This window comes from Prosopis cineraria, unplaced genomic scaffold (genome assembly GCF_029017545.1).
Source record: "Prosopis cineraria cultivar Desert tree isolate PC_DT_omini unplaced genomic scaffold, ASM2901754v1 PC1, whole genome shotgun sequence".
In the NCBI taxonomy this organism is placed as follows: domain Eukaryota; kingdom Viridiplantae; phylum Streptophyta; class Magnoliopsida; order Fabales; family Fabaceae; genus Prosopis; species Prosopis cineraria.
In genome coordinates, this window is record NW_026555332.1 from 3,441,313 (window position 1) to 3,456,061 (window position 14,749).

Below are 14,749 nucleotides of genomic sequence, written 5' to 3' on the forward strand. Positions count from 1 at the left end.
TCTCATTTTTCTCTACTTTCCTATACTTTCCTAGCCACCTTCATTCATCTCAAGCAAGTGTTAAAGCCATAGAAGTTATCTCAAGGAGGATTCAAGCTTGGATTCAATGAAAATTCACTATGAGATGCTAGATTCTTAAAGCTTTCTTTGAAAGATGAAGCCACATCTTAAGTTCTCCTAAACCTTTTCTCTTACTTTCAATTGCTTTGAATTCTTCTTTTCTCCTTTTTTAATTCTTTAATTCATGCTCTATATGATTGATTCTAGATCATAGATTAATCATTATGGTTGAAATTTATGTTCTAAAGAGAAAAGGATATCTATTTGATTCTTGAATTAGTTGTGCACTTTAAGTGTTTGTATTTATGCCTTAAGGTTATGAATGAGTACATATTTTGATTTCAATCTCTTGTTGTTTAGATGTTATTAGCTATTACTTAAGTTTTAAACTCTAGTTAATATCATAACTTGATTAGTTTAAGGTATTAAACATAATCAAGGCAAGAGATAAGACTAGTTTCAAAAAATGAATCATAAATTAGTGTATCAATTTAGGTGGTTTATGTATTTGATTCTAAGTAGTCACTAGGTTCTAATTACTATCACCTAGTCTTGATAGTCATTATGACACCTTGACACACTAATTGAAGAAGGCAATTGAATCTAAAATAAGGTAAGGAAGAACAAGGATAGAAGTGGTAGATTCTAATCTTAAGAAGCTACTTTGACACTTGGTTGATTCTTGCACATTTTCTTCACTTTAAAATCAAACATAAACATTTAATTTCTTTCTTAAACTCTCAAATTTAAATCTAGAATTTTAACTTATCATGATCATTAGCTTGATTTGGTTGCAAATTGCTTGCTCCTTGATGATAAAATGACCTGGGATGCTCTCACTACTACACCTTAATTTCTTTAAGAAACTTAATAAGACTAGGGTTTTTCAAAGGGCATTCAACACTACTCTAGCTCACCAACATATGCACATCAAGGTGAAAGATGGTGAGCCACATCCTAATCCATGCTCCAAGTGATAATGTCTAGATAAGGCAACTTAGCAAGAATTCTATAGGCTTCATACTACACCAAAAGCTTTGGTAAGTTGATTTATTTAGGATAATTTTGAATCATTTCAATTATATTATTGGTGATTCATTTATTGTTGACTCTAACTTTTTTAATGTATTATCTTCTTTACAAGAAAAATAGGAAAAAGGATAAGAAAATGGTAGGAAGAATGATTCCTTGCACATAATATCTCATGATGGTCATGCTAAAGCTGACTTTGTAATGTTCTCCTTAACATTACCAAAACAACACCACACATCCAATTCAATCATGGAAATTATAAATGGAAAACATTTTAAAAGAATTGGGATCTAAATAAAAACTTTAAAAGTAATGGTTAAGCTTATCATAAGTTTAAAATCAGAGTTAAACACAATCAGGAAGTAGAAGGACCAGATAAGAAGTACAAACTAGAACCGGGGCAATAGCAATTTTTCCCATAATTCTAGCTTGTTCACTGTAACACAATTATCATCCGTCACAATGGATAATATAAAAGGGGAAGTCCTCTTTCTATGTCATGTGTCATGGTGTATAATGAAGTCATGATAGAACAGTTGTTGTGACAGCTTCTAAACGCCCAACTCTTGGCGTGCACTGTTTTGCTATTTAATGTTAGATTTGAGTGGCTTAAATGTCCATATGAAGTTTGTTCTGAGTTTTAGATGATGGCATGAGTTGTACACTAAAAAGATAACCTATTTAGGAGTCTGATATATCGAATGCAAAGTAATTACTTACACACAATTTTTGACACCCAAGTGTTCAAAACCAACCTAAGTGCCATCAACCTTCACCCTAACTTGAATCAAGTCTAATGGACTGTCAGCTTCTAAATAGAACAATCACAAGCATATATTCACAATCCAAAGCATGATTGGCTAAAAAACCTTCATATCACAATAACAAGGGCCAATTGCCAAATAGTTTCTTGGCATAATGAAATCATCCAAATAAGAAATACAACAAGTTCAATATCTCAAACATATACTTATAATAGTAATTCAGCCTTACCATTGACCACAATACCAAGTCACATAATCTTAGGCCAAATTACACCATAATAATAAATATAATTCATGCAAGTGTACCTAAAATGAACATACAACCTAATTGGAAATAAAAGTATATATATTCAAATCACACATAATAATCAAAAGTTTATGAAGCATTACAAAAGTAGAATCCAAACATACTATTTACCCTAGTCACCTTTCCCTTTACTTCTACCAGCGGTGTCACTTGCGAAATTCTAATAAGGGAGTGAGATAGAGTCTTGATAACTAAACAAACTATGCTACCTATTAGCTAGCTAAAACATAAATGAGTATGTAAAGTAGGAAAAATGTATTATAATTTATAAAACAAGCTTATATCCAAGTACACATATACCATAAATTACACATGCATGATTCCAAGTCAATATAAACCTTCTCAACACCAGCAACTGAATCTATAGGCTAACACAACTAAGCTAAATAATAACAAACTCTCCTTTTACAAATAATCGAGGTGTTACATGCCTAAGTACTATCACATGCAGTGAGCTAGGATTTCTAAACAAAGATAAGACTAAATACTGGGGCTACTTATAGTGTCAAGGAGTATCATATGATTTTTCATACTACTCCATACCTAGAGTGAACCTCCGACCCTCATATGTACTCAATCATGCATCATCATATCCTGTGATTACATTACAATAACTATATTTATATTCATATCTATCACAAGATACAAACATAACCTTATTTGCAATAAAACATAGGTATATGAAAATCAAAGCATTGTTTTCAAAAACCACTTACCTACTTCACATATTTTCTAAAGCCAACTCACACACCCACATGCATGTACATGTATTCAAATAGATATTAATTTCATAAAAGCTTATTCATGAATCAGTATGCCTCAACAAATAGATTATATTATCTAGCTACCTCAACTCTTTTGTTACTGAAAGGGTTGCCCATGGTTTTAGAACACTTCTCAAGGCTCCACAAGCTCAAGTAAGCTCTAAACAAATATAATCTATAAAACTAAATGCTAATAATTAATTATTGATTCTAACATAAGCATTAACTTACCTTAAATTAGCTACCCATGACCTTAATACATTATTGTTAACTAATTCAATACTTTAACAATGTTCCATTAACATCATTTAGCTTCCTCAAACTTGCACAACACTAGATTATAGCCTATAATGCTCTTAAAATCCTAAATTTAACTTAGAGTTCATCCATACCCTAGGACCTAACTTCAAAACATCATAAAATCATTAACAAATGGGAATAAAAATTTAAATTAACTCCTATTAACCTAGTTAAATCTAATGGGTTCAATTAGAATCCATTAAGAGATGAGAGAGCTCATCTCTAACCCTAAGCTCTCGCATAAGAAGGTAAAAGAGAGGTTGAAGAAGCTTATAAATTATCCAATTTAAATCTAGCTTTAAAATGCTTTAAAGTGCTAAAAAAATCCAAACCATAACAGCCTTAAGATGTCTCTTCATTGCCTTTAGTTTCCTCTTTTCCTCTTTTTTATTTTAGATGTGAAAACATGTCTGATTTAATTAAAATTTTACACATCCATCGTGATGCATTATGCTTGCACCGCAATGGATGGCATAACATGCCTCTCCACATGATTAAGCCTCTATTTAGGCTTGAGTAGTTTAAAACATGACCTGTACTAACTCTTAAGTTGCCTAAAGGTTCAGTAAATCCATTAGTAAACTAAAAACTCAACAACTTAATTATTTTATTATTTTACTAATTTATCCCTATTACTTATTGAAGGTCCAAATTTAAAAATTTGAGATGTTCCAATCTAAGACTTGATGATGCAAAAGAGGACAAGGTTGGAGGAACAAGCTCATTCTTACTTTTCTGTTCTTCTTGGTCCACCATTTCTAATGCATTGAAAAGATAAATAGAAGTATGCATACCAAATAAGGAGCAAGTCCTACACAAGTGATAAGGCTCATATAATTGGTGAAAAGATTACAAGTATTATGATTCTTTATTTTATTTGCTTTTGTTAAATAATTATAAGTAATGTTTATGGTTTGTGTTACAAGATGAACTTAAAATAAGAAAAATGAGGGATCCTTTACTCCAAATGGAAAGAATGACATCTTGACCCTTGTTACCAGGAAACAAGAGTATTATAGCCATATTAAGGGAGTTAAAGGTAGGGTGGGCATAAGAGACATATTTAAAGCACCTGTATAACCTGCATAAGGAGTGTTACTAGGGAGGATTTAGAGGTAATACTTGCCACTGTGAGGTACGAGGTAAGGGTGGAAGTAAGGGCAGAGGCAAAAACATTATTTAATCTAAAATAATGCCAAGATGAAGTAAATTGAGAATGATGAATATCCTAAGGTCAAGACATGATACATCTGCCCCCAAGACCCATTCTCCTACCACTCATCAAAGTATGAAAGGAAGCTTTGCATTACCAGGCATCTATCGGAGGGCAACGCAGGTCCTAACATGGGTACTCCTTGTGAGTTATATATCGAGTATCTTAATAACCCTATCCTACACCCTATTAAAGAGGTCAAGATTATTAGTGAGGTTGAGAAGACATATATGGTTGTAGCTATGGTAAGTGTAATTAATTATATTTTTTTACTTCTAAACATATTTTACTAACTTGAAATTATTTTGCAAATTACCCCCTCTAATCAAGTAGTTCCCTAGCCTCAGCCCTAGCCACAACCACAATCATAGTTGAATTAGCTATAGCAGTATATTCTAACGGCATGTAATATATAAGTCCTTGGAGGTAGCAATTTTTTAAATAGATCTAGGGCTTATTAGGAAGGTGGAAGTAGATGTCAGGATTGAGAGGGAGGACTTATTTTAAATGCTAAATAATGATCAGCTCACATTAATGCACTTACAATTATGGATAATGTTAGTATTTTGTCTTAAATTAATATATTCAAAGAATTCAACCAACTTGCTTGCATTATTGTAGGTGTATGCATTGTATGTTAGTGTCAATAAGCAAAATGATAAGTTTGGATTCCTTTACCTGGTTTACACCTAAGAGATATGGAACATTCCTAAGTTAAGACATACTCCCTCCAATCTCTATTGTAAGACACTTTTAATTGTTTCATACATCTTAAGAAAAATTAATTTTTTCTTGATATCATAAAAAAATGAGATGTATTTGCATTTTTACCTTTAGCTTTAAATAATAATACAACTATATTAAATACCTTCACACTAATTAAGAAAGGATAAAATTGAAAAAAGTGATTTAATTATTTCAAGGTATTCTACATTTTAGACTAAAAATTACTTCTAAAAGGTGTCCTATTGATAAAGTGTAGTCACTTAACCCTCAAAATTATTTCTAGAACTAACTCTAAGACGGTATAGGGCCAATCCTAATTCTTCTTACAAGGAGGTAGTTCTAACTTCTTAGTTAAAAAAACTAGGTGAATAGATTAACCAATTAATTGGAAGTGTTAACTAATTACCTATTGGATTAAACTTGAAACCTAACCTAAAGCATGTATGATGAAATTCTTATTGAAGTAGGTACCTAAAATTGGATTAGGACTTAAATCATGACCAATGTGCAAGTAAGTGTGCTCTAATTCTCCTTCCCTTTCCAACCAAATTCAATAGCTACTGCTACCTCCTTAAGTAATATCCTCAAGCCTAGGACTATAGTGGTCAATTCAATTTGCTAAATTAGTGTTAAGTGCTGTCTAGGTGTTTAGTGATTAGAATGACTAGGTGATTTAGTCAAGAGCCCATGTAACCCCTAAGACTATAGTTGACCACAAGTAAACCTAACACACACCTCTCAAGATTATGGGAAGGGATATGGAAGGTACAAACATCAACGGAAATACAAGATTATGCAATTCTCATTAATAGCCAAAATACACAAATCACATATCCAAACTAATCAATCTCCATACTATTAGATGAATTCACTGCTAGAAAAATGCAAATTAGCGAGAAAATTTAGTGAAGTATTGCCTATTCTTCTTTAAAATACCAAGTTAGCAAGAAAATTAACGAGAAATGTTGATTTCATAACTTTACTTAAAATTAGTAAGAAACTATTAATCCCTCTCTAAAAGAAGAGGATTAATGAGGGACTATCAATTCCTTTTTAAAATAAGACAATTAGTGAGAAAAATAGCAAAGAATTGCTAATCCCTTTCTAAAATAAGATAATTAGCAAGGGATTTAATGAGAAATTCTATCCCTAGCTAATTATTGTGAAAAAATTTACCTTTTGACAATGATTCTTAATTATATATTTAATTATTTTAATTTAAAAATAAAAATTAAATTTAAAAATTATCTAAAATATTCATAATAAAATTATTTAATGTTTAATATTTTATTTATTTTAAGTTGATTTTCATTAATAAAATGATATTTTATTAAAAATATAATATAAAGAATAATTTAAATAAAATATAAATATTTTTAATATATTAATAATTGAAAATAAAATTTAATATGTATATGTGTGTGTATTTTTATAATATATTATTTTATATATTTATATAGTTAAATAATATATATCTAATTTCTCATATACTAACTAAAGGTGACTTTTAGTTTAACTAGTAAAGAAAAAGAGTATAAGGCTTGAAAGGTATGAGGTCAAGAGTTTATGTCTTAGCTTTGGCATAAACATAATAAATATATGATATGGTAAGAAGCAAGTAACATGACACAAGGTAGATGATGACATATCATGAGTTGTTGCACATGTAGCTGGTGATAAGGCACGAGATAATGGGTGATATAACCATTGACGAGACACGAGATTGTTGGTGACATGTTACAAGTTGATGCATATATGGCAGATGATATGGCATCACCATTTTTAAATATAGGCATATTTAACAAGGGATTAGTGAGTGACTAATCCTTGCTAAAGTTATTAAATATTAAATAGTATTAGCAAGGGAGTGAATCCCTCACTAAATTCCTTATTAATTAGCGAGAAAAATACAATCCCTTGTTAAATTTAGCAAGCTCTTTTTTAACTATAAATTTAGCGATGGATAAAATTCCCTGCTAAAATACAATTTAGTGAGGAAAAATGGCATTTAGCAGTGATTCAAGATTATGGTTGCAAGCCAATAACATCATAATCCAAGATTATAGTCTTACAATGTTAAGTAAATGGAGAAAGACTAAGAGAAAGGAAAATGTTACACAAATTGAAGATTAAAATAGTTCATCAAGTCTTCATCCTCCTTTAGGCACTAAGGGAAACCTAGCCTTCAAGATCTATTGAAGTCTTTCTCATGCCCAAAATGCTCCATGACTTCAAGTAGAGATTTAGGCTTTAGATAGAACACCAAATTGTAGGAATGTGTAGAGAATGATAAGAGGAGAAGAATGGTCGTGGTTTTATGAAGATTTAAATGTGGAGGTGGAGTGGGAGAATTCTAGAAAGAAGCAGGAAAAAATTGAATAACCTAAGAACTAGAGAGAAAAAAATATGAAATGAAAAAGATGAATGAATTAAGTATTGAATCTGATTTTTTAGTGTATGGGACATGCATATTGGTTTCCTATCAGATTTGGCTCCTAAAATAATTCAAAATGTTCAAAAGCTTAAAAGAGCTTCACATTTAACACACATGCCCTTAGATGGCACTTTCTCTTTGGTTGGGTGATAATTTCTATGTTAATATAAATATTCTCATGCTTTGCACTTAGAAAATCTGATCTACACCATCCTCTCAGCTATTTGCTTGTCGCTTTTGTCCAAAATGCCCTTTTTACACTTTTTTGACCAATTGATACAACTCTAAATGCACATGTGTCACCTATGTTACATGGTAAACAAAATTAATCAAATAAATGCATGTGACATAATAATTCATATTTAGGAAATATAAAATTAATTATTTAGATGGGAAATAAATAATAAAATGAATATCTTATTTCTGATTTTGTGATTTTAAATTAATATCTTCCAAACCATATTGAATTTTTAAAATATAATTTTATATTCATTCTCTTGGGCATCAAACACTTTTTGAGAATTTTCTTGTACATTTTCACAAAACTCAAATTTTTAGACCAAAATATCCATCCTAATGCGCAAGTTTGCCCCTTAGGTGATTTTCTTACTTTTAAGACTATAAATTCACCAAAATGAAGAATATAACATATAAAATGGGTCTAAATTAGTGGATAAAGTATGTAAATATTGTGTCTTATTACCTATAAATAAGATCGAAGGGAGTACATACATGTCTCAGAGGTTCATTAAAGGGAAAAAGCAGTGTTACATTACACCATATATCCACGACCACAAGTAAGTAAAACTTTGTATTTCATGTTAATCCTGATTTAACCTTGCCCTCCCTAACTCCCATTATGTTTTTCTACAATGGCCGCTAGTAGCTAGTACTCCTTACCCTGAAGAACAACATTGTTCTGTTCTTATGCTCTTTTTACTAGTGGGGAAAGATTTGAAGAAGACAATAGACTAGTAAGTATTTTTCAATAAAAAACTATATTAAAGTGTTATTTATGGTATATGATTGGTAAGTGATTGACATTGTAATTGTGACGATAGGGTATAAAAACATATTAGATTGCGGAGTTAAAGAAGTACACATATGAGCTCAAAGACCCCATATGGATTGCACCAAAAGTAAGAGCATGTTTGTTTGTGATAAGCCTAGTTAATTATAAATTTTCTCTTACTTTGCTAAAGCTTTTTTTTTTAAACAGAATCATAGATAGTCAAAGAAAACTTAATTATGTAACTTGTATGTCATGTGACACATTGTCAACATCATTAGGCAAGGCATGGCTTCATTCACCCAAGAGGTAAAATTATTTTTAACAATTTGTGCTATTTTTCTTCAACTGGAATAACTAATATAATACTTTAGTTTTGTGCTTTCAAATGTTTGAGCTTACTTAGTCATTTTTTGAAGAGGACTTGGAGGAAATCAAGCGATGGTGGATGGAGTACTTCATGGAACTCCATGGTTAGTTAGTACATTTTAAATTTAAATTATTAGTTTAGTTTAGTTATTTCAATAGTTGTTGAATGAAATTGTTAGGTTTAAATTTGAATTGTTAGTTTAGTTTAGTTATTTCATTGCACTTTAATTGTACATAGTTTAAGTTGAATTGGAATAAGAATTGTTGGAAGGAGTCATATTGTTTAACAATATTTTTTATTCTAGAATATTGGATTGGATTCGATTGGCTTGTATATACTTGTTTTTCATTATAAGTGAAAGAACATGAATTTGTCTTGTAAAACATGGGGTTAAGACATATTTAGAAAAATGTTAAAAAAAAATAGCTTTTCTAAATTGGTTGTTGTTAGATTTATTATATGTGAGTATATTTAAAGATAGTATACTCACCAAAAAACTTAAGCCATTTGGTTATATACTTTATAAACTTATATATTTATTATCTATCTTCTAATATTTAGATGTAGGACTTCTTTTATGTTCTAATATTTCCTCTATTATTTTTTCTCATTTTTTCATTTTTCTTCTTCTTCTTGCATAAGCTTATACTTTTTTTAATCTCAGAGGCCTCAGGTTTATTTGATTTCTTCTTTTTCTTCTCCTTCTCTCTTTCTTTTGTTTTAATCTCTTGTTTTGTTTTCATCTTTCATTTTTTTTCTTTCTCTCTATTTTCTTTTGTTTTCTAGTCCCCGATCGAAAAACTCATAATACCATATTATATTTCTTATATTAAGTATGCTTAAGGATAGTATACCCAATCAAAATAGCTTATGTCATTTGGTTAAATACTTCTTAAACTTATATATTTATTATTTATTTTATAATTTTTGGAAGTGAGACTTCTTTTATGTTCTAAAATTCTCTCCACTACTTTTTTTTCCTTTTTTTAAATTTTCTTCTTCTTGCTTGGGCTTGTATTATTTTTTTAGTTTTAGAGGCCTCGGGTCTATTTAATTTCTCCTCCTCCTCCTCCACCTTTTCCTTTTCTCTTTTTTAATCTCTTGTTTTTTTTTTCATCTTTCATTCTTGCATTTTTTTTATTTTTTTTCTTTGTTTTCTTTTCTTTTTTTGGTTTTTGGTTCTTGAATGAATGACTCATGAAACCCTGTTATATGTCTTATATGTAAGTAAGCTTAAGGATAGTATATTTCACTAAAATAGTTTAAGCTACTTAGTTAGATACTTCATAAACTTATATATTTATAATCCATCTTCTAATTTTTATATGTGAGACCTCTTTTATGTTCTAATATAATATTAACTAGTTTAAAAAGTCAACTTCTAAGTCGATTAATATTAATGTCACAACCGATTTAGGAAAAACCGGTTAAGAAAATGAAACTTTCTAGGCCGGTTGTGGTGAAGAACTAGTTTAGAAAGTATTTTTTATTTTTTCTTTGTTGCTTTTAGTAGGACACTTTCTAAATTGGCTTCACAACTGGTTTAAAAATTAACCAATTTAGATATCCAATTTTAACAAGTTTAAAAGCAATATTTCCATCTACTGTCATTAAAAAACATACTCGACCAGGGGCTGATCTTGATGTTCAGATTTAACCCAAATGGTCTAAATTTAAAATTTTTATTCTTTATTTGTATTTTGTATTTTTAAAAATAAAATTTATAAAAACTTTTAATAAATCTGTTCATTACCATCTATCATGACTCTACAGATTTAATTTTGATCGTTTAATTTAATTTTAAGAATTTTTATAATTTTTATGAATTAACTATTTAGGTGTATTCTAGACAATCTAAATTTAATATTAATTTTTATAATTTTTATTTTAATAAATAAAATATTAGAAAAAAATTCAAACCTAACTATCTTTAAAGTATTAATATTTTAAACGCTAAGTGCTTTTGTTCTTTATTGTTTTATCAGCTCATGACTGGTATTCATTCATAGAATAAAAGATGGGGTTCAAATAGAAAAATGCTAAAGGAATTATTTTTTATGGAAAGGTATTTATAATAAGTTTAAAGGGATCTTTTATCAACCTATTATAAAATTAATCATGTTATATAATAGTGATTGTTGTGCTTTAAGAAAGCAACGAACGAATAAAGTTAGGGTAGTAAAGATGAGGATGTTGAAATAGATATATGGATAAATATAAAAAGATAAAACCATAATGAGTATATATAAGGAAAGGTAGGTACATCACTGTTGAGAAAAAAGATGTTAGAAAATTATTTAAATTAATGATTTGAACTTGTGTAGAAAACAGTCAAGGAAGCTATCTAAAAAGGCTTGGTTATTGATACAATGACACATGCAATCCATATAATCAATTCTACCTAATAAGATAAAAGTGTTCGTAGCTTGAGCCACACCACATACAATTAATTGGCACTACTGTAAAAAGGCTTTTTTTTTTTAAATTCATATTTTAGACAACAACAACAACAAGCCTTTATCCCACTAGGTGGGGTCGGCTACATGGATTGCAAGACGCCATTGTGCTCTATCATTTATTAAGCTAAATTCATATTTTAGACAGGTTAAAAAAATAGTCTATGTAAAATGAGGAATTTAACCAATCTAGAAATTCTAGTGTATATTGCAGTTAATATAGCCACTGCAATGCTGATATATATAATGCAATCAAATCGGTTGTGTTTAACCACAATTTTAATAATCCTCACCACCCTGTGAACTCTTCCAATAAAATACGGGATATTACGTACAATACTATTATTGTGTGTTTAATAAATCCAAAACAAGAATATCTGGTCGAAAATAAATAAATAAATAAAGCCAAAAACAAGAAGATATACATTAACATATTTTGAGAGTGATCAAAGAGAGACTCGCCAACCACCAAACCATATTTTTATATATGAAGACCGTGAATGATTGAGATAATTAATTAATTGAAGACATCATGTTTCTGCCAATCTGTTGTCGCTCATGAAAAAGAAAAGAATATGTACATGCCACAATATGGAGATCTCCTCTCATATATACCACTTAGCAAACACTTCAATCTGTTGGCTCTTTTATTTATTCTTCTTTATTTTTTTCATCTTTCTATTCATTCTTGCACGTAATATTGTTCCTTTTGTTCATCATTTCTGTGATATTATAACCTAGATATCAGACAAAATTTGCTATCCCACCTACAACTAAGTATAAATGAAACTTTTTTTTTTTAATAACAATCATTCAAGTGATAAAGTGTCTGGATTTTCTTCACTGTCAGTGATCCCTCAGCATGTAACAAATTTCTATCTTGATGGAAAGAAGAATATTTAATTATTATAGGAAACACAAAGTTCTTATTATTATTAATTAGAAATCCAGAAGAGGAATCAAAACTTGAACGTTGAAACCATATTCTTCCTGTCTTGTTCCTCTTTTTCCTAGCATGAACAGGACAATATGCTAATTAATTTTTTTCCAACTTGGGCACACACACACACATGCACACAATTACTAAATTCCTTAATCGTCAGTATAACACTGAGTTGCAACAAATGTGGAGATATTAATATTTTGTTTTTTGATGAGATCAAAAAGCAGGTTTACATGTAGTAATAAAATGTATCTTTTTCGGGGCCAAAGTAATAAAATTATCTTAATGTTGTACTCAAGTGACCAAATTATTGCACGATTGTGTTTCTTTTAAATGCTAAAAAAATACCATGTTTTTGTCTTTTTGTCCAAAACCATTGATTCTATCTGTACATAGAGAGCTTGTCAAACTCTATTCTTCTCCAATATATAGTACCTCACAAATTAAACTCTGATCTATTCTTCCTATTTATCCTCCTTCTCGCTCTTCTGCTTCTGGTTCTGCATTTAGTTAAGGATATGACGATGATGATGAAGTTGAAGGCCATGAAACTGTTCAGAAAAGAAGTGTGTACATTGAGAAAACAGGTAAGTGGTAGAGTAGTGAAATGGGTTAGGTGTTGTTTCTGTGATTATTATTATGAAGAAGAAAACATACCAAAGGATGTTCCAAGAGGTCACGTAGTTGTATATGTAGGTGAGGATTTCAAGAGATATGTGATTAGAGTTTCTGTGTTGAACCATCCACAGTTCAAGGCATTGCTTGATGATGCAGAAGATGTTTTTGGATTCAGCAATGCCTCTAAACTTCACATTCCTTGCAATGAGAGGATTTTCCTAAGCATTCTTTATAATGCTGCTCTTGTTCAACATTATTGAAAATCTCTTTCCTTGATTAGTCGTAGTGGCTTGTACCATGCCATATAATTGTACTGAGAGGAAAATCTTCAATATTGAGCTTCCATGGATTGGAATGAGAGTGATTTCTAGAACATTTTGTACCGTTTTTATATAAATGATTTGTTTTGCATTATCCCTGGAAACTACTCCAAAGGCTTGAGCATGCCTTGAAGGCTAAAGTTTAGGTATAATGACAATTAAGTTTTAAAAGAGAGAGTTAATAATAGTTGGCTCATTGATTCAACTAATTATAAATTCAAAAGTTTTAATTGTAAATAAAACATTTAAGTTCTAAATATAACTTTTAGTTTTCATGTGAGATTCTTGTTTGTATTCATCTAAATTGATATTTACTATTAATTTTTCATAAAATTTTGTTGGAGATTTAACTACCATTAATTTCATTATTTGAGACTTTATTATCATTCTTCCAAATTTAATTTAAGCCCTTGTTTGTATATCATGGGAAAAAATTCTTTATTTTGCAAAACAAAAGAAAATGATATACCATACATCTAATGTAAGGAAGAATTACATATTAGAATCTCAAAAGAGCAAATTAAACTAATGAGAGTTTAGTTTTAGACAAAAAATTTTAATAAATAAGTTACATATAACGATTTAGATAAATGCAAACAGGCCTCCTAGTTTTAAATTAAGAGTTATATTTAGAATTTAAATATTTTATTTAAAATTGAAACTCTTGAATTTGAAACTTATTTTTTCAGAAATTTTTTTAAAAACTTAATTATCATTAATTTTTGTTGGGTTTATTATTTTCCATGTATGTAATGATTAATATACTCGTTATTATCGCTAAAAAAAACAGAGGATAACAAGACAAATATAGGATGCATACACTATTTGGTGGAAACATATATATATATATATATATATATAGGATTCTGAAATCAGAAGAAGTAATTTATAAGAGCACAAGTTAGACTTGTAATGCTGGGTGATTCGAGTAACGGGAGCACGTGAAGGAAGACATTGAATGAGTGTAATAAAACAGAGAAAGTTTGGGAACATTCACCAACTTTGGGTAAGATAGAACCAAAAGGATAAGGAACATGCGAACTCAGTCACATTAAATTAAGGGTACACAAGTACAAGTACAATATACTTCCTTCATTCAAAAATATAAGATATTTTTTTGAAGAGTTTGATATTAAAAAATAAAAAATATTTTTAATTTTTTAAGGTATAATTGTTGCTTTTTTTTTTTCAAAAGTATCCCTACCAATAATGACTTTATATTTATTGTAAGATGTTTAATAGAGATAAAATATAAAAAGATACGGTTGGCTTAAAAGTAGATAACTACTTTATTGAGAGGTGAGATTCAATTAAAAATATTTTATATTTTTTAACGGAGGGGGTACGTGTTTAGATGCTACGTACCACTTTTTATTATTTACTTTATTACCATCCAAGACATCTTAACTATATTTGTATGTCCAAACGTTAAT

The 14,749-nt window shown here is 29.5% G+C and overlaps 1 protein-coding gene across 1 annotated transcript; it reads left to right on the forward strand.

Annotated features, from left to right (window-relative positions):
- Positions 1–12,857: 12,857 nt before the first annotated feature.
- Positions 12,858–13,368, forward strand: LOC129306816 (protein SMALL AUXIN UP-REGULATED RNA 12-like). The gene has a single exon (XM_054947566.1). The coding sequence runs from the start codon at positions 12,897–12,899 to the stop codon at positions 13,254–13,256; it is 360 nt and encodes a 119-aa protein (XP_054803541.1). The 5' UTR covers positions 12,858–12,896; the 3' UTR covers positions 13,257–13,368.
- The last annotated feature ends 1,381 nt before the right edge of the window (positions 13,369–14,749 follow it).

Coding starts and splice junctions, on each gene's coding strand:
- LOC129306816 (XM_054947566.1), top strand. CDS start 12,897: ATGACGATGATGATGAAGTTGAAGGCCATGAAACTGTTCAGAAAAGAA.